At 42.1% G+C, this 21,157-nt stretch overlaps 1 protein-coding gene across 1 annotated transcript; it reads left to right on the top strand.

The window, feature by feature from the left end:
- The first annotated feature begins 660 nt into the window (after positions 1-660).
- ipmkb (inositol polyphosphate multikinase b) lies at positions 661-18,677 on the top strand. The gene is made up of 6 exons (XM_046356774.1): positions 661-865; positions 2,337-2,422; positions 3,241-3,337; positions 3,743-3,915; positions 14,295-14,376; positions 14,596-18,677. Exons 1-6 carry the CDS (start codon positions 661-663, stop codon positions 15,225-15,227), a joined length of 1,275 nt encoding a protein of 424 aa, XP_046212730.1. The 3' UTR covers positions 15,228-18,677.
- The last annotated feature ends 2,480 nt before the right edge of the window (positions 18,678-21,157 follow it).

The following is a 21,157-nucleotide window of genomic DNA, read 5'->3' as shown; positions in this document are numbered from 1 at the left end:
GTAGTAGGTTAGGTTGGTAGCCAGCAAGATGACATGTTGATAGCCGCCCACATTGGGTACTGTTCGAATGTGAACGTCATTGCAACTATTTAAAGATATCGATAGTGTGTCCGTCATGACATTGTTTCCCGTGCTTATTTTGGTTGTGAAACAATTTCGCGTTGAGGAGCCTGTGTGTCAGATGTGATGTCACAGCTAGCTGCCTGTATTTTAGCATCGTGGGACGTGTAAAATGTAAGCAGACAACAACGGGGCTCGTTTGTATCCCAAATAGCCAACTACGGTCGCGCTCGAGGTAGTTTCGAAGAGACGAACATTTTTCGAGATTGCATGCGGATATCGGTCTTGTGTTATCAGAACATTTTTTTTGTGTGAGAGGAGTGTGTTCGTCTCCCTTGTGAGGAAGTGGGATGTGGCCAGAGTGTATTAATGTTGCCGACGAAGATATGAAAATCATTGTAGCAGTGCTTTTGGAGCCTCGCTACATTGTACATACTAGGTTAGACTTGGTGCTTAACGCGAGCCCATTTGACGAATTCGATGAAGACATCCGTCGGTGTTCGAAATCGTGCTGGGGCCGCTCTGATTACATAATATCAACATGTGAATTATAGATTGGCTATTTTTATTTTATTTTGTTTGAAAATCATTGATTTGCTAATGTCAACTCAACGTCAGACAGTGGACTCATCTTTAGCTTTGGGAAGACTGGAAATCAATAGTCCCATGCTGAACCTGGGAACTTGCCTCTCCGGCTCAGTGAAAGAGAAGACCGCTCAGGGAGGATCGCAGGCGGCGCACCTGAACGGATGTGTGCCACTCTCCCATCAGGTGGCCGGTCATAAGTATGGCGTTGATAAAGTAGGTCAGTGACTGGACTTATCCAATATGTTCTCCTCTCGCCGCGACGGTGCATGTTGTTTATCCACTACTGAGTTGCATTTAATTGAGCAATTCATGGTCTGCATGTGTTACGCCCCTGAAAACAGGGGAGAAGTAATCACGAGAGTGATACCGTATTGTTTTCTCAATTCAACTTTTAGTTCAATCGTCACACATGGTAGAATTGCTCCGTTTTTGTTCAATGTCAATACCTCGGAAAAGCTGACAGAAGTAGGCTAAACCCCCCCCCCCCTTGATTCTTTATCACCAGGACAACGCTATGGAGCAAACAAGCCGTGGTGATAGGTTTCATAATGTCAGTCAATAACAGAATAGAGCACCTGCTTGTAGCCTTTTGTGTACTTTAGTTGAAGCCTGTAGTATCTGCTCTCCTATTGTAATCAAGCAACTGAAATCCAGTTTGGCTTCTATCACCACTATCACTCTTGATCATCCACTTAGTTGTAGCCTACAAAACTCACCAGGCAACTTACCAGTGGCTATAGCCTAAATCATGAATTAGGCTTACACATCCAATGTTTGAAGTAACACTCCCTTAGCTGAAGGGGCCAATGTATTATTTCTGTCCTTGGAGACAGTGATGGAGCGCCAGTGTCAGTAGGATGTAATCCGTGTTGTCTCTCTGCTAAGAGACTCTCAGTTGAATCCTACCCTCAGCCAGGGCTTGGGTGTCAGACTTGTATTTAGGTCAAGACTCTTGACACACGTTTAACCTCTGAGTTGATTAAACGCTGACGCTTGGAGTGTTCATTTCCTACCAGTGGGAAGGCCAGGCCGGGGTAAATTCTTTGTCATAGACAGTATCGCTAGCTGTAAATCCACAATCCCACAACCAACCGGTGCATATTCTAATCAGCATAGTCTACTGCATATGACGTAACGTACAGGAACACGCCGGTGCTTTCGTCTCAGTTTCAAATGTCACTATTTCAACTGATTTTAGGTGTAAGGTTCAATCTGTGCCTGAGGCAGTAACATTTAGTTGAGTGGATTGCTGTCCATTCTTTCCCCACTTCATTCTATCTAATATTGGAGCCAAGTCTCAGAGTGAGTGTAAAGTATCGTACTATATATGATACTGGTGCCCAGTCATCTTTGATAAGGTGCATCGTTTTTTATTACTTCACGTTAAATACTAGTTAACCTTTGCACTTCTCAGCTGGGTATAACTGGCAAACTGTTTGGCCCTGTCTGAGTACTTTAGAAAGGCCTCCTTCCTTTCTCTCTTGAAGTAACTCCAATTCTAAAATGGTTGCACAATTGTGAAAGCTAGGGCCCTCTCGGTCACAATTTCCAATCCAGTCATATCTGATCATTGATTATTTAGCCAGAAGGATGTCTTTTTTTAGATATTCTGACTTGACTTTTATGCTGCAACCAGTACTAGATCTTTAGCTAAGTGTCAGAATGGACCACACCTTTTGTTTCAACAGGCATATTGCAACATCCTGATGGCACAGTACTCAAACAGCTCCAGCCCCCTCCCCGAGGTCCTAGAGAGATGCAGTTCTACAGCATGGTAACCATCCACCTTTTGATGCACAAAATCAATAGATATACATGTTATTGTCTGAAGGTATAATCATTTTCACTGTACAGTGTGCACTTTATGAAATTGCTGTTCTGCATCACTTTCAATTAAAAAAAGTTTTATTTTTTACTAGGGAACAGTTCTCCCATGTCAGTTTGAACAAAGTTTATGTTCAAGTTGACGTGTAGATTAAATGAGTTAACAAAAAGTGAGTGATTAGTCCGAAACCATTCTATCGTTCAATCGCCCAGAATAGTTCTTAAGGAAGCCTAGCATTCTGGCCCCTTTACAGTGGCTCTGGGGGCCTTTGTTATGGCAATACTGGGCACAGTAATGTAGTCCACATCTCTACTAGCTCAATCAATGGGCAAGGTCAGCACACTCCCCACATAAAAACCAGAGGGCTATCTGTTTATTTAAGGGCTTAAGAAAGGTGTTTGCCTCAGCATGTCCACTGCAACAACATTTAGCCGAAGCATTATCAGAGATTTTCCACTGGCACCGTTTACTCTACTATTGTTAAAGTGGACTAAATGTACACGGGCGGGACGAAATGGTTGCTTTGGAAATACTCTCTTACAGAGGAATCACGTATTACAAACTTGGCTACTTTCACCACCATCATTTCACTGTAGTGAATAATAAAAAGGAAGGAAAATAAATGTTTGTACTGTACTATCGCATTACTCTTAATATTTGTTGGTAAAACATCTCCATCAATAAAGACAGACATTCCCCCATAGAGATGGTGAATAGTTCCCTCAACGGAGCTGAAGTATGTCCTAACCGTCCTTTGCTTCTGACAGGTCTACGCCGAGGACTGCTGTGATCCGTGTCTGTTGGACCTTCAGCATCACCTCCCCAAATACTTTGGCGCCTGGTCCTCTCCTGAATCTCCTAACGGTAAACACCGGCACATAGCAAAAATCCTTAAACCTACCTGGGATATTATTTCAACATGTACCCGGGGCCTGTATTCACAAATAAACTCAGAGGAGAAGTGCTAATCTAGAATCAGATCCTCCCTGCCCATAAAATGTTAGTCATTCTGATCTAAATTGGCTAAACTGATCCTAGGTCAGAACTTCATTCAGAAAGACTTCTGTCATTCGGATGGTTTCACAGCAGAGCTCTCCAGCTGTTAAATGTAAACAATCATGACAGTGTTCTGCTTTGCTCCTAGGAACATGACACTGTAGTGGTGAAACAAAGCCTCGTCTATCATTCTAGTGGCCAAATGTGTTGATTTATTTCAAAATGTCTCTCTCCCACGCCTTATTTCTACACCGCCCTCTGATGACCTCACAGAGCTGTACCTGAAACTTGAGGATGTCACTCGGCGGTTCCAGAAGCCCTGTATTATGGACGTGAAGATAGGCCAGAAGAGCTACGATCCCTACGCCTCCTACGAGAAGCGGGACCAGCAGATCAAGAAGTACCCGCTAATGGAGGAGATTGGCTTCCTGGTTCTCGGAATGAGGGTGAGTCTCCCTATTCAGCCTCCTTATGAGCCCCTCCCATTGGGTTGAAAAGGCCTCTCTAACTGCTACTGCCATTCATGTTAATGAAAGGGGCTATATGAGACCTTGGAGGAAGTACCTTAGGCTGTTTTTTACGCTGCAATTATGGAGCGGTATCCAAACAAATACTCGCGACTACTTATTACTGAAGCGTAAAGCTGAGAAATTCTCCCGTCCGTCCTCTATGCCACCTGTGGAGGTTGCGGGTGAGACTCGGCCAAGAGTAACCCCTCTCCGGTGTAAACATGATTGTCTCTTCAAGCGAAGTAATCGTACAGTAAAAGATCTTAATAGCAGAGCTATGTTTTTGAAACGGCTGAAATGTATTCCTTGTTTTTATTGAGTTGGTACCTGACATTACAGTAAATGCCTATTCCGTTCTGAAGTTGACTGATGAACAGCACAGTTTGTGAAGGAGAGCATGCTTTAAAAAAAAATGTATTCAAAAAAGTGACTTTTTCCCAATCCTCCTACAGAGCCACATGCAGTCCAAGTGTTTTGATTCCTATATACCACCGGAAAGAGCAGATACTAAACTGTCTAACACCCACACTACCGTTCAAAGGTTTGGGGTCACTTAGAAATGTCATTGTTTTGGAAAGAAAAGCTCTTTTACATTTTTTTTTTTTTTTTTCATTTACATAACATGAAATTGATCAGAAATACAGTGTAGACATTGTTAATGTTGTAAATGACTATTGTAGCTGGATACAGCTGCTTTTTAATGGAATATCTACATAGGCATACAGAGGCCCATTATCAGCAACCATCACTCCTGTGTTCCAATGGCACCTTGTGTTAGCTAATCTAAGTTTGTCATTTTAAAAGGATAATTGATCGTTAGAAAACCCTTTTGCAATTATTTTAGAGCAGCTGAAAACAGTTGTGCTGATTAAAGAATCAATAAAACTGGCCTTCTTTAAACTAGTTGAGTATCTGAAGCATCAGCATTTGTGGGTTCGATACATTTGCCAAACAACTCAAAAATTGAGGGGATGGGCTCTTCAGGGCTCTGAATATCACTTTTTTTGTAGAATCACCATGTTTACAACGTGAATACTAGCGACACTCAGCAATAGCTTGTTTGGGGAAAATATTATTTATTTTATTATATTCTAATTGTAAAATATGTGATTGCCATAAGGACAGGGGAATTTAAGTGTGTCTTGGCTGCTAAATAAACTAGTGTATTTCATTGGCACGGCACAGCAATAGCCTAGGCACAGCAATAGCCTAGGCTACTAGCACAGACGTAATAAAAGAATATAATTATACTCAAAATATGCTATTAGTTGGAGCCATTAAAACAAATTTTTCAACCATGCCACAAAACTATAGTTTTGGCAAGTCGGTTAGGACATCTACTTTGTGTATGACACAAGTAATGTTTTCCAACAATTGTTTACAATTTACAAGCTTCTGATAGGCTAATTGACATCATTTGAGTCAATTGGAGGTGTACCTGTGGATGTATTTCAAGGCCTACCTTCAAACTCAGTGCCTCTTTGCTTGACATCATGGGAAAATCAAAACAAATCAGCCAAGACCTCAGAAAAATTAATTGTAGACCTTCACAAGTCTGGTTCATCCTTGGGAGCAATTTGTACAAACAATAGTACGCAAGTATAAACACCATGGGACCACGCAGCGGTCATACCGCTCAGGAAGGAGACACGTTCTGTCTCCTAGAGATGAATGCACTTTGGTGAGAAAAGTGCAAATCAATCCCAGTACAACAGCAAAGGACCTTGTGAAGATGCTGGAGGAAATGGGTACAAAAGTATCTATATCCACAGTAAAACAAGTCCTATATCGACATAACCGGAAATGCCGCTCAGCAAGGAAGAACCCACAACTCTAAAACCACCATAAAAAAGCCAGACTGATTTGCAACTGCACGTTGGTATGAAGATTGTACTTTTTGGAGAAATGTCCTCTGGTCTGATGAAACAAAAATAGAACTGTTTGGCCAAAACGTCTATCGTTATGTTTGGAGGGAAAAGGGGAGGCTTGCAAGTCGAAGAACACCATCCCAACCATGAAGCACGGGGGTGGCAGCATCATGTTGTGTGGGTGCTTCGCTGCAGGAGGGACTGGTGCACTTCACAAAATAGATGGCATCATGAGGAGGAAAAATTATGTGGATATATTGAAGCAACATCTCAAGATATATCAGTCAGGAAGTTAAAGCTTGGTCGCAAATGGACAATGACCACAAGCATACTTCCAAAGTTGTGGCAAAATGGTTTAAGGACAACAAAGTCAAGGTATTGGAGAGGCCATCACAAAGCCCTGACCTCAATCCTAAAGAAAATTTGTTGGCAGAACTGAAAAAGCGTGTGCGAGCAAGGAGGCTGACTCAGTTAACTGACTCAGCTGACTCAGTTACACCAGCTCTGTCAAGAGGAATGGGCCAAAATTCACCCAACTTATGGGAAGCTTGTGGAAGGCTGCCAGAAACATTTGACTCAAGTTAAACAATTTAAAGGCAATGCTACCAAATACTAATTGAGTGTATGTAAACTTCTGACCCACTGGGAATGTGATGAAAGAAATAAAAGCTGAAATAAATTATTCTCCTATTATTCTGACATTTCACATTCTTAAAATAAAGTAGTGATCCTAACTGACCTAAGACAGGGAATTTTTACAGGATTAAATGTCAGGAATTGTGAAACTGAGTTTAAATGTATTTGGCTAAGGTGTATGTAAACTTCCGACTTCAACTGTATATTAAATAGATTATTATTAGTTAAAATAGGTATTGGTGGCTATTGGTAGTGTTAAATAGGCATACAGTGCATTTGGTAAGTATTCAGACCCTTTCGCTTTTTCCACATTTTATGTCGTTACAGCCTTATTCTAAAATGGATCAATAAAAAAAAATGCATTAATCTACACACAATACCCCATAATGACACAACTAAAAGTAACAAAAAAAAAAGTTGCAAATTTGATAGAAAATTAAAAAATCATATACCTTATATACCTAAGTATTCAGACCCTTTGCTATGAGACTAGAAATTGATTTGGAGTCCACCTGTGTACATTCAATAAATGGGACATGATTTGTTAAGGAACACACCTACGGTATCTATATAAGCTCCCACAGTTTGAGGGGGAAAAAACAATTGAATCCATTTTAGAATAAGGCTGTAACGTAGCAAAATGTGGAAAAAAAGTCAAGAAGTCTGAATACTTTCCAACTTGACCATCATGGCACTTTGAGGTAGAAATGCTCAGAAAGTTTGTCGTTTTTATGCTGTTGGATCTCAAAGTACTGCTAGACTGTAAAATACAGATATTTAGGAAACATCAGCGACAGGTGGGTCAAAAGTTTTATTGAAAGGAAGTAATTGAAATTACTAAATTGATAATCGTAAGTGGTTACTTGGCATTTAGTAACCATTTTGAGAAAATAAAGGTTGAGAGACGGGCAGGCAGGATATGAGGTTATTTCTATATGGCAGGATATGAGGTTATTTCTATATGGCAGGATATGGGGTTATTTCTATATGGCAGGATATGGGGTTATTTCTATATGGCAGGATATGGGGTTATTTCTATATGGCAGGATATGGGGTTATTTCTATATGGCACGATATGGGGTTATTTCTATATGGCACGATATGGGGTTATTTCTATATGGCAGGATATGGGGTTATTTCTATATGGCAGGATATGGGGTTATTTCTATATGGCAGGATATGGGGTTATTTCTATATGGCAGGATATGGGGTTATTTCTATATGGCAGGATATGGGGTTATTTCTATATGGCAGGATATGGGGTTATTTCTATATGGCAGGATATGGGGTTATTTCTATATGGCAGGATATGGGGTTATTTCTATATGGCAGGATATGGGGTTATTTCTATATGGCAGGATATGGGGTTATTTCTATATGGCAGGATATGGGGTTATTTCTACATGGCAGGATATGGGGTTATTTCTACATGGCAGGATATGGGGTTATTTCTATATGGCAGGATATGAGGTTATTTCTATATGGCAGGATATGGGGTTATTTCTATATGAAGGGTAGATTAGATCACTATTGTTATTCACTATCTTCATTATATTAATAGTTTATCTGTTATGTCAAGTTTGTCATGGTCAGAAAAAGAAAGTTCAATGATTTTTTTGTTGTTGTCAGACCTCAACTCAATACCCTGAGTACCAGTTCATTAGGAACTGACTAAGTGGATCCAGGTGACAGCCATGATCCCCTATTGATGTCATCTGTTAAATCCACTTGTGTAGATGAAGGGGAAGAGACTGGTTAAAGGAGGATTTTTAAGCCTTGAGAAAATGGAGACATGGATTGTGTATGTGTGCCATTCAGAGGGTGTATGGGCAAGACAAATTTATTTTAAGAGCCTTTGAACGGGGTATAGTAGTAGGTGCCAGGCGAACTGCAGCGCTGCATTACTTTTTTGCGCTCAATAGTTCCCCCATGTCTATCAAGTATGGTCCACTGCCCAAAGGACACACAGTCAACTTGAAGCATTGGAGTCAACATGGGCCAGCATCCCTGTGGAACATTTAAACACCTGGTAGAGTCAATCCCCCAACAAATTGAGGCTGTTCTGAGGGCCAAAGGGGAGTGCAACTCAATATCAGGAAGGTCTTCCTACTGTTTTGTACACTGTGTTGTTTTGTACACTCACTAGCAATGAACAAGTATAATCAATACCCGATGACCTCATCTCCGCCATCAGACAAGTTGTTTTCCATTAACATTGTAATCACAGGAACCCAATGTCAATAATCCCTCCAAGGGCTTTTACCAGGTGTTGATAAACCTGCCTGGGCAGCCGAACCAGAGCTAGAAGGACGATTCAAAGATTGTTGTGTTTAGGTCAAGTGTTTTTGCAACAATGCCTTATGTTTGGAGTCAATGTAGGAGTGTGCCCTCTGCTCGCCCTTTCTGGTCTACCACTTACTGGCTTAATGGTATCCGGGCAATGCAGGATGCAATCGCTTTTGCTAGTATCCTATCCAAGAGACGCATAGACCTTGAGTGGGAAAACTGTTCACCCACCGTCGCACAGTTGATGGCTGCAGGATTTGGTTCACTTTGTAAAACTAGAAAAAGTGTGTTATACGTTTTCCCTTTCAAAGTGTGTTTCATTCCAAAATGATGTATATCATTCCTTCTCCAGAGGCCAGACCTCCCCTTTCCACTTGTAAATTGCTTGCTTGCCTGTTGATGCTGCTTTTGGTATTTATTTTTAACTATCTGATTTGCCTCCATAATCTGTATTGCTGGCTTGGTCCTGCTGAGAATCTGCTACCATACTTATCCATGTACCTTTTTTAAGTGGTGTTTCTTTGCCCTGGTTCTGACCCCTTTTAAGGATTGAGAAACACACTACCTTTTGAACAATGTGCATGCCCTAGTGCTCTCTCACTACTTTCTTTTTTATTGTGTGCCCTTTTGGGTCCTGGGACCAGGATTGAGAAACACTTCCTTTGAACAACATTAAAATATCCATGACCTTGAGTGTACCTGATCCTCTGACCCATCTAACTGTACATGTTCAGTCCACCTCCAGAATTATTGGCAACCTTGATAAAGATGAGCAAAAAATACTGGATAAAAGAACCTGATGTTCATTTTGACAGAGTTCCTCAGTGGAGAGCCTTCCAGAAAGACAACCATCTCTGCAGCACTCCATCAATCAAGCCTTTATGGTAGTGGCCAGACCTCAGTAAAAGGCACACGACAGCCCGCTCGGTGTTTGCCAAAAGACACCTAAAGGACTCTCAGACCACAAGTCTGATGAAACCAAGATTGATTTCTTTGGCCTGAAGCATCACGTCTGGAGGAAACCAGGCACCATCCCTACGGTTAAGCATGGTGGTGGTGGCAGCATCATGAGGTGGGAATGTTTTTCAGCGGCAGGGATGGAGGGCAAGATGAACAGGGCAAAGTACAGAGAGATCCTTGATGAAAGCCTGCTCCAGAGCGCTCAGGACCTCAAAATGGGACGAAGGTTCACCTTCCGACAGGACAACGACCCAACAGGACAACGACCCAACAGGACAATGCAGGAGTGGATTTGGGTCTCTGAATACTTATACCATTGCACGGGCCACTCAAGGACATTCAGAGACTTGTCCCAAAGCAGGAGCGGGCTTTCATCAATGATCTCTATGTACTTTGCTCCGTTCATCTTTCCCTCCATCCTGAATAGGAAATTCCTTCGACCTCGTGGCTTGGTTTTTGCTCTGACATGCACTGTCAACTGTGGGACCTTATATAGACAGGTGGGTGCTTTTCCAAATCATGTCCAATCAATGTAATTTACCACAGGTGGACTCCAGGTTGTAGAATCATCTCAAGGATCATTAGAAACAGGATACAGCTGAGCTCAATTTCGAGTCTCACAGTAAAGGGTCTGAATACTTACGTAAATGGGGTATTTTCATTTTTGAAATATTTTGCAAAAATGTCTAAACCTGTTTTTTCGCTTTGTCATTATGGGGTATTGTATGTATATTGATAAATGTTTAATTTAATACATTTTAGAATAAGGCTGTAATGTAACAAAATGTGAAGCGGTCTGAATACCTTCCAAATGCACTGTAGATGCATCTCATTAGTCCAACGTCACCTGTTCCAATGTCCTACTTCCCAGTTACTGTCTGACTGGCTTCACACCTCACACATGTTTTGGTTAATGTTTATGTGAAGAGTTCCATTCCTCATCCAGTTCCATTCTGAAGTCCTCTCTGTTTGAACACAGGGTTGGTCGTCGCTGACCAGTCAATCACACAGGGCTAAAACCAACATACCACTATTCTTCCATTCCATAATGACTTACAGGAGTCCTCAATTCTACCCCCAACGACCAAATCCAGCCTATTGGAATATAGTTGATTGGCCCCCTCAACAACAGGATTGTTATGCTTTTACATTGACACTACGGATTAAGTATCGAGGTGCTTTCAGTGTTGTCTTGGTAAACTCAACGTGTCACTTTCCTCAAACTTTGTTAAACAGTCATGCCAATCGCAAGATATCAATACAGCTGGACTGCAAAATACTACCACGTGCTATATGGTTTTATTGACCAATTCACTGAACATGGGCTTACACGTCAGCATATTTACACTGCATTCGGGAAAGTTTTCAGACCACTTTTTCCACATTTTGTTACGTTACAGCGCTATAGATTAAATAACAAATATTCTCAATCTAGACACAATTTCCCCGTAAGGACAAAATGAAAAAAGGTTTTTAGAAGTTTTTGCAAATGTATTAAAAGTACATTAACTGAAATACCTTACATAAGTATTCAGACCCTTTGCTATGAGACTCAAAATTGAGCTCAGGTGCATCCTGTTTCCATTGATCATCCTTGTGATGTTTCTACAACTTCACTGGAGTCCACCTGTGGTAAATTCAATTGTTTGGACATGATTTGGAAAGGTACACCCATGTCTATATAAGGTACCACAGTTGACTGCATGTCAGACCAAAAACCAAGCCATGATTTAGAAGGAATTGTCCGTAGATCTCCGAGATAGGATTGTGTCTCGGCACAGATCTGTGGAAGGGTACCAAAACACGTCTGCAGCATTGAAGGTCCCCAAGAACACAGTGGCCTCCATCATTCTTAAATGGAAGACGTTTGGAATCACCAAGACTCTTCCTAGAGCTGGCCGCCAGGCTAAACTGAGCAATCAGGAGAGAAGGGCCTTGGTCAGGGAGGTGACTAAGAACCTGATGGTGACTCTGACAAAGCTCCAGAGTTCCTCTGAGGAGATGGGAGAGCCTTCTAGAAGGACAACCATCTATGCAGCACTCCACCAATCAGGCCTTTATGGTAGAGTGGGCAGACGGAAGCCACTCCTCAGTAAAAGGCACATGACAGCCCGCTTGGAGTTTGCCAAAAGGCACCTAAAGGACTGTCATGCCATGAGAAACAAGATTCTCTAGTCTGATGAAACCAATATTGATTACTTTGGCCTGAATGCCAAGCGTCATGTCTGGAGGAATCTTGGCACCATCACTACGGTGACGCATGGTGATGGCAGCATCATGCTGTGGGGATGTTTTTCAGTGGCAGGGACTGGAAGACTAGTCAGGATGGAGGGAAAGATGAACGGAGCAAAGTACTGAGAGATCCTTGATGAAAGCCTGCTCCTGCTTCGGGACAAGTCTCTGAATGTCCTTGAGTGGCCCAGCCAGAGCCCGGACTTGAACCCGGTCGCACATCTCTGGAGTGACCTGAAAATAGCTGTGCCATGACATTCCCCATCCAACCTGACAAAGCTTGAGAGGATCTGCAGAGAAGAATGGGAGAAACTCCCTAAATGCCAAGCTTGTAGTGTCATACCCAAGAAGACTTGAGGTTGTACTCGCTGCCAAAGGTGCTTCAACAAGGTACTGAGTAAAGGGTCTGAATACTTATGTAAATATGAAATTTCAGTTAATAAAAATAAAACATGTTTTGCTTTAATCACTGGTTACTGTGTGTATGATGAAGGGGGAAAAAAACAACATTTAATCCATTTTAGAATAAGGCTGTAAAGTAACAAAATGTGGAAAAAGGAAAGTGGTCTGCATACTTTCCGAATGCACTGTACATACCTGAAAAGTACACTCAGACAAAAGGCATTTGACTGCATGGCAAATAGTCTAATCAGTTAAACGCTCCACTTTGCTGGTCTATTATCTTGCCTGTGTAACTAATTCTGTAGTACTAGTTGTTGTAAAAATGTAAGCCTTGTTCAGTATTTGTAGTGTTACAGGCTAGGGTTTTTAGCACCTCGTTAGTCAGGATGTGTTTCACCTGCGCAGGCCCAGCTGGTATTTAAGACCTGCTGGCCCAGTGCATCAGTTGGAGAGGAGATGTTGGGAGAACTACACCTCACTTTAGCTCTTCCACATTAGAGAGCCGAACAAAGCCTTCATCTGGCAGTCTTTCTTCATATCCATTGGTACTTCCTAATTTTTATTTTTTATTTTGTCTTTTCTCAGGCAAATCCAGTGGGTATCCATGGCGGGTGTTTTTTAAGACCACACTGAAGTTGCTTGGCCAGCACCCAGTAGTCACCCACATTGATGCCTTTTTAGAACCCCTTCTAAACCCCACCTGTTTTGTGTTTGTCAGTGACTCATTTGTTCCCTGTTCTTTTTCTGTGCGTAATGACATTTTGAGTTTGTCTTTTGGTTACCAAACAGCAGCCTCTTGGGAGGTCCGTAATAGGAAGCCTCTAGCCACCAGTAGAACAGGATGGAGCTAGCTTCTATCTGACTGATGTCCAGATCTGTTGACTAGGACCTTTCCTCTACCCCAATCACCATTTATGCCCTCCCCTCCTTTGGGTGTTCCTCACAGGTCTCTGAGGGTCATGATAACATAACTGTTCTTAACTCCAATGTCAATCGGCAAATGAATGAGTAATAGTGCCTGTCGCACTCTGCTTTGGGAAATGAATGTTGGGGACCACCGGTGTAGTTTTCACTTCTGGAATATTTGCCTCCAAATGGCCTAGGACCTGCACTGGCAAGCTCTGTCATACCAGGTTGTCTTCTCACTTGTCAATAAGGTAGACTAGTAAGCGAATAAGATTCATCATAGTCTAGGCTTTGTAAGAACACAGACCTTACAGCACGAGGGGTCGTCCACTGACATGCCCTGTGTTTGCCCCAGGGTCAAAGGCTTTCTGGCACGGAGCATGGAAAAATCTGCTGATCACCACAGAGTGATAAGACTAATTACTGATAATGATGTTCCGGATTGCAGTGATAGAAGGGAGGAATCCCTCTGGGGAAGACAACAGTTTTGCTCCTCTCGGCGTGGGAATGGAATTATCTCGGAGTCCTCACAGACTACAGAGATCTACTCGCATTGCTATTAATATAACCGGGGAAAAAATATGTATCATATTATGTCACACATATATGTGCATCATATTCTAAATGTTTTGAGAAAATTGTGTAAAAATAATTTCTCCACCAGAGGGAGTATTCCACCCATGATTGTATCACTTTGAGTTTGTTATATAGAGACACGTCATCTCCTTTTGAAGTTAAGCAGTGCTTGTTATTGCTTCCATATGAGAACAAACAATAGGCCTATGTGCTGCATCTAATTTGGCTGCACCGAGTGGCGCATCGGTCTAAGGCACTGTATCTCAGTGCCTTAGACCGGCCGTGATCGGGAGTCCCATAGGGCGGCGCACAATTTAGCCCAGTATCGTCCGGTTTAGGGGAGGATCTGGCCCGGGGTAGGCCGTTATTGTAAAATTTGAATTTGTTCGTAACTGACTTGCCTAGTTAAATAAAATGTCATTCTTCCTTTCTATCTTTCGAACCCTCCAGGTGTACAAGGTGAACTCTGACGGCTATGACTCGTATGACCAACATTACGGACGAGGCCTCCTCAAGGACACTGTCAAAGACGGTGAGCTCCTGAGACAATAATAATCCCGGCACAAAATAAACATGTATACCTTTCTGTCTATTTCCACGGGGTTTCGCTTGTAGTTGCTAGCCAAGCTTGCTCTCAATTAGACGATGCCCGATGCGTTTTCCTAAACAGACTAAATCATCGCTGTCATTTCTCATCAGAAAACATTGTATTCTTCAACAACAACAATTACCTCTCCCGTTCCTCTCCCAGGTTTATCAAAATTCTTCTATAATGGGACGAGTCTGAGGAAAGACGCCATCACTGCCAGTATCCTGAAGGTCCAGAACATCCTGAGATGGTTCGAGGGCCAGATCCAGTTAACCTTCTATGCCAGCTCCTTATTGTTTGTATACGAGGGCCTGCCTCCTCCCAACCCGGAGGGCCACATCCCCGGGGGCCTACCAGAGAAGACCACGTCTGCCGCCTGCTGCGAGCCCAACGAGGACGTACTGGAACACAACAACAACGTCTGCGCTGCCGTGCCGCTCGACTACAGCCTGTCCACCATGTATGCCATGCACAAGAAGAGCTGCACCCAGGGTCACCATGGCAACGTCACTGCCGTGACAGACCCCAACCCCCAGGCGCACAACAGCACGTGGAAGTGCCCAGGTCTGGTGTCGTCGGAGCAGCCCAACGGCAACGGTGTCAAAGCACGACTGGAAGAAGAGGAAGTGGGGGAGGGAGGCCGGGGGGAGCCGCAGCCAGAGCAGAGGGCCAGCGAAGTGGAGGTGAGGATGATTGACTTTGCTCACGTCTTCCCCAGCGAGAGCCAGGACCGAGGCTACATCTATGGCCTGAAACACTTGCTGGAGGTGCTGCAGCAGATCCTCCACCAATAACCTTCTTTCTCCAGTGGTTTGTCTTGTCTCTCATTGGTCAAGTGTACCTAATCTGTGTTTTACAGTCCCAGTCCCTCGCCCCCTCGCCCCGTGATTCACTGCACTATATGCACTATATCAATGAAGTCATTTCTCCGTAACTCTTTGTCCGACGTATGTGCTTCTTGATTCTTAACCACTGTTAACAGGTATCTAACTCAGGTAAACTACTGTAATCAATACTCAAGTGATTATCCCTAAAGAGTACCCTTGTTTTGTTGGCTTGCGTATGATATGTTGTATGTTTTTTATATAATTATATAATTATAATTTTTATATAATTAAGTGATGTCTTTTTGTTTTATTTCTGATCCTTTTTGTCTTTTTAATTGTCCCAGAATGATTTGTATTTATCCATTTGAAGTTATACTCGGTAGAGGGTAAGTACTTTCAGCATTGCTGTTCTCTATCTTGCTATATGTTTTGCTTCCAAATTGCCTTACCTGATCTTCTTAACCTGTATCCTTGCAGTGGTACTTGTTCATGATTGACTTTCAAGATTATATTAATCTCGGAAAACAAGAACTAAAGTCTTGTTTAGTTGTATCAGATGCTCTGTGAAGTTCTCGGGGGGAGATGTTAAAAGATACTAACACGACTTGTGAAGCCCCCCCCCCCTCCCCCCAACAGAAACACTTGTATCAGACAAGTCTATGGGCCAAATGTCCCCTTCCCGAAATTTGAAAGATCCGAGAGCACCTGTGAAATCGTGATTTGTCCAAACGATTAGTGACACAAAATCGGCATAGCACAAAGAGTTCCTCGTTAGGTCATCGCATCCCACAGTCTGTCGACAGATGCTACCGCCGTTTCTGTTGCGTGCGCCTTTCCAACGAGAGCTGAAGGGGATCCGTATGCCGTAGATTGTCCTCCCTCTGCCCCAATACACTGTGTGTCATGGTCTGTTCAATTGTGAAGAAATTGCAATACGCTGCTGTGATGACAATGAATTCACAGACTGACCAGAGAGAGATTTTGAGTTTGTTTTATCTAGTGATTCATGTTCAGAGGGATAGAATGCCAAAGTACTGGGTCTTTTTTTGTTGTTGTTGGAGAGGGAGCAAGGTCTGGATAGAGTTCTGAACTTGAAGGCCTGGAGGTAGATTAGATCCTCGTGGTGTTGTCTCTACCACAACAATGCTTCCGCAGTGTAATCTCTATCAAGATATTGTCAATTGTTTCAGTGAAGAGAAATGTTGTTTTTCATTTGCTTCTTCTTAATAACCCTGATAGCTATAGAATGTTTAATTATTTGAACAGACGATACGCTGACCGTGCTACATTTTTGTTTGATTTTTAAACTAATACCAAAAGACACATTTATTTTGGATGATAATCTTATCAGTCAAAAAAACATTGACGATTTAGTACATTTTAAATGGTGAGGAACAACCTTTTATGAGAGATGTTTACAGTCTTTTGAAGATATTTTGACTTATTATCACTGCCTTATTTCTTTCTACTCCATATATTCATTTCAAAACGTTCATTCTGGCAGCTTTACATTTACTCAAAATGTCTTCATTTTATTGTTCCAACAACTCCTTAGCAAGCGACCAGCTTCAGCATTTTGCAACAGGGCCATTGTTTATTTGAGTAAAATTCCCCAAATTGTAGGTAAAGAACGGTTGGTAATGATTTACATTACAGTGACACTGTCTTCATTAAGTAACTCCTAACCCATTTATAAGCACATTCAATTTTTTTTTTAAACATTTTATAACATTCTGTTTTATAGTTGTCCTAGTGGTCTGTTTCTGGAGGTGCAGTAATGTCCGTCGTTACTGAATAAGGTACCTCTAAGATGGTTGTTTACTATTGACACCCTCGGCAGCTCTTATGGAAGTTGTAATACATTAGCGCCACAACGGGTAGATGGGACTCTATACAAGGACTTTACGTTTCATCTGGGTGAAGTCAAAATGACGACTTGTTCTACAATGAATTGAAATCTCTTGTTTACACACCGGTTCTATTTTTTTCTTCTTTCTGGGTAAACGGTGTCTTCGTAAAGTTAGTGGGCAAGAAGTTAACAAATTGTTTTGGTTTGTGTTTGCTGAAGTCTGCTATTCTTTAAAAAAAACTAATAAATAAATGCACTGAAAAACAAATGAATATAGCTAATGTATCAAATCTGTCCCTTTGCTGTGAACTAACCAATGACTTTCCCATTGTGGGAATGTTGTTTAGTTTATCCACAAAGTGGTTTTTATATAATACCTGACTGAAATGTTTAAGTTGGTGTATTGAAACACTCATGTGGCATTTGGCAAGACTGGATTTTGTCTTTTAGACTTGAGCTAATCAGAAGTGAGTTATCATTTATTGTATATACAGGACAAACTCAATTTCTCTCAGATTTTTTGCAACAAACTGTAGCTAAGTAATCCGATGATTTGATTGGGTTAGCGAATCAACAACTTATTTTCCAGCTTGTTGTAATTATTGTTCTGAACCCTTACTTACAAAGGCTGCATACCAAAGGGTAGCCCAATTCAGAAATGTATTTACAAATTGGTCTTTTAACCAATCAGATCAGTCCTGAAAAATATCTGACGTGATCAGTCAAAAGACCAGTTGGTGGAAAAACACATCTGAATTGGGCTGCCTGTTTTTAAACTCAGCCATATTCTCAGAGTATGAGTGCCAAGGTGTATTCAGTTCGCTTGAACCTTTGCTACGTTGCGAAACGGTTTGTACTAAACGACACATTTCTCCGAAACATTCTTGTACGCTTTTGAAAAGACCGGTACGTTTGCTCCCATTCGGTGGGTGTGGTGCGGTGTGGTTTGAAGCAATGAGTGACGTGTTTAAAAGAGCAGTGGCCATGCTGACAGCATTCCACAACCCAACCCCCTCCCCGTTTTAACTGGTCGTCCAGTACAGCACCGTTTCCATTCAATTGAACGTTCCAAAACGTAAAAACCTAAACGCAGCCCTGACATAGGTTCAGTTCTGCCTACATTTGGCATAATTAATACGATTTATATGGAGAGGTGGGACCTGAACCTAGATCAACACTCCTACTCTGAGACGCTTTGTAAATACGGGTCCTGGGTTTCATTGATCCTTGGCTGGTCTCATGCTTCTTCCTGTGGTCTGGAATAATATGGAGTATAGTATCAGTGCTGTCAGAATGTTCTATCTCCCATTGGTTCTGCTGTCTGTCCATCCTGGGGGAATGCTGATCTGTTCTGACGTATACAGTAACATAATATGCAGGGGAAATGATGACGTGTATCTGCTGTTTCTCTCTCATATCGGATCGAAATCGATGACTAATTACTACGTTTTGTAAATGACCTATATGAGAATGTATAATAGGAGAGATTCAGTAATGGCTGTATATTTGGCAGATTATTATTATTATTATTACTAATAAAATTCCCAATGAAATTTGGGTTCTTTTCAGCTTTTTCTTGTGGTCTTTGAATCCATGTATGTTCTCCCCACTTCCATTTTCTTTCATGTGCAGACTGAATAAAGAATATCTTTCAGTAATTCTATAACGGAAGTGCCTAGGAGGGAATTGTTGACTAGAGCCTCGGGTTTGGCTTCTCTCTCTAGCTCGATGCCATTTTTTTATTTACTGCTATTACCTTGTCTCTATAGCTACCATATAATACAATATAGCAATTCTCTGGTTTCAGCACCATAAAAAAAAGACATGAAATGAAATTACACGAATGAACAGTATACAACTGAGAACAGTGAATGTGACAAGTAGACTATCCAGAGGAGTTGGTGCTCCTGAAGGTTGAATAGTCATCTCGCAGCATGTTAAGGGTCAGAGGTGACCACGTTTCCTCCAGACAGCCAGGGTCTTACCACAGGGGGGGAAGGAGCAACAGAATCGGGGTCTTAGCCCTGACATGTCGCTGGGAGGAGAGAAGTGACAGTGACACGCACCCTGCTTTATATCACCACAGCCATGACTTGGCACGCAACCCCAGAGCAATGATACGATCCCTCTCTCTCTCAATTCACCGAGCAGAGATTTTTTTAAAGTCCAATACGCATTATGCTTGGAATCGGGATTGTGACAGAACACAGACATGGCTGTTTTGAGGTAGAGTAGTTGTATCCAAATGACTGGGTGATCTTTTTTTTTCAATGCATGCATAGGCTCATAGTCATATAAAGACGTGATTCTAAATGGATTCTCACAAGTGGGTAAGTCGGTGAAACGCGTCACCAGATACAGTACCAGAGAGCTGTGGAGGTTGAATGGTTAGCCATACTTGTGAACCCAACAGTCGAGCTGTCTGGCCTTCTATAGTCACCGTCTGCAGGTGCTCCCTGCCTGTTGGGGTTGAGCTATTTACGAGGAGCAGAGATTAAGGTGAACATTTCATCGTACCAGTTTCATTTGGCCCTTGATGCAACATATGAGTAAGCTTCAATACAATTGCCATGAAGTATTTTTGAATCTGTTAATTAAATGTGTTGTTAGTACTTGCTGCTGTCTTGTTTTGCACACTTTTTTACAAAACAATAAAATGCAGTACTACAGGATATTTCTTAACGTAGCTCTTTATTAGCTAGCTATAACTGGCATGTTCATGTATCGCCAACCAGGATCAAACTGCCCATGACCTAACCATTTGGGTGGTCTTAACCAATCATAGCACAGTATGATAGGGCGGTAAAAATGCATCCAATTGCAATTCAGTATGTTTACACATATGAATATTACAGCTGCGTGCGCCTTTTACTAGCGCTGTAATATCAGTTTTTAGCATGAATTCAGCGGGTTCTGAAATTCCCCTGCAAGATGTTTAATGTTGCTGTAGGCTGCCTTGAATGACATTGCATCATAGGACTCGTCTTCAAGTTGTTGGGGTTTTCTTTCCCGCCCCAGACCAGGACGATTACAGCGAAGTACACCCGTTCAGTCAGAGGAAATAAGACGCTTTTAGGGAGACAAACCACAGTTTAACTGACAGTTAACTGCTTCCACAATTCAGACGATTTGCTTTGCTTTCTGAAGTGCTATTGCAATGTTTATTATAGCCTAGTGCATTCCTGATACACAAATTTGGGTATAAAAAGTAACTGAAGCCCATAAATAGTGCAATTGGAATACTTCTCTTTCAGTAATTCTAAATGATGTCTGTATTCAGAGACCAAATTGGATGTTTTTTTCTTCTTCTGTAAAACAGTTCTGATAACTATCCACTGGATACAGACATAATTCTGTCTGGAAATCATATTTTTGCACAAATATTCATGGCTCTGAACCCAGCCCTGTGCAACTGGGTCCTGGACTTCCTGACGGGCCGCCCCAGGTGGTGAAGGTAGGAAACAACACCTCCACTACGCTGCTCCTCAACACATGGGCCCCACAAGGGTGTGTGCTATGCCCTCTCCTGTACTCCCTATTCACCCATGACTGCGTGGCCACGCACGCCTCCAACTCAATCATCAAGTTTGCAGACGACACAACAGTAGTAGACCTGATTACCAACTATGACGAGACAGCCTACAGCGAGGAGGTGAGGGCCCTGGTGGAGTGGTGCGAAGAAAATAACCTCCCCCTCAACGTTAACAAAACAAAGGAGATGATCGTGGACTTCAGGAGACAGCAGAGGGAGAACTCATCGACGGGACCGCAGTGGAGAAGGTGAAAAGCTTCAAGTTCTTCTGCCTACACATCACTGAGAAATAAATTTGCTTGGCCTCTAACAAGGAACCCAATCCGGCTTCGCGTGTGCGCCATCGTGCGCTATCGTGCATACATTTATTTTGCCCCCCCCACACCAAACGTGATTACTACACGCAGGTTAAAATATCAAAACAAACTCTGAACCAATGACATTATTTTGGGGACAGGTCGAAAGTTATTAAACATGTATGGCAATTTAGCTAGTTAGCTTGCACTTGCTAGCTAA

The sequence above is a fragment of the Oncorhynchus gorbuscha genome, linkage group LG07, assembly GCF_021184085.1.
Source record: "Oncorhynchus gorbuscha isolate QuinsamMale2020 ecotype Even-year linkage group LG07, OgorEven_v1.0, whole genome shotgun sequence".
Lineage (NCBI taxonomy): Eukaryota > Metazoa > Chordata > Actinopteri > Salmoniformes > Salmonidae > Oncorhynchus > Oncorhynchus gorbuscha.
The sequence above is the reverse complement of the archived record's forward strand: the minus strand, read 5'-3'. Positions and strand labels throughout refer to the sequence as shown.

Coding starts and splice junctions, on each gene's coding strand:
- ipmkb (XM_046356774.1), top strand. CDS start 661: ATGTCAACTCAACGTCAGACAGTGGACTCATCTTTAGCTTTGGGAAGA. Junction 866..2,336: donor GTATGGCGTTGATAAAGTAG/GTCAGTGACTGG, acceptor TTGTTTCAACAG/GCATATTGCAACATCCTGAT. Junction 3,338..3,742: donor CTCTCCTGAATCTCCTAACG/GTAAACACCGGC, acceptor ATGACCTCACAG/AGCTGTACCTGAAACTTGAG.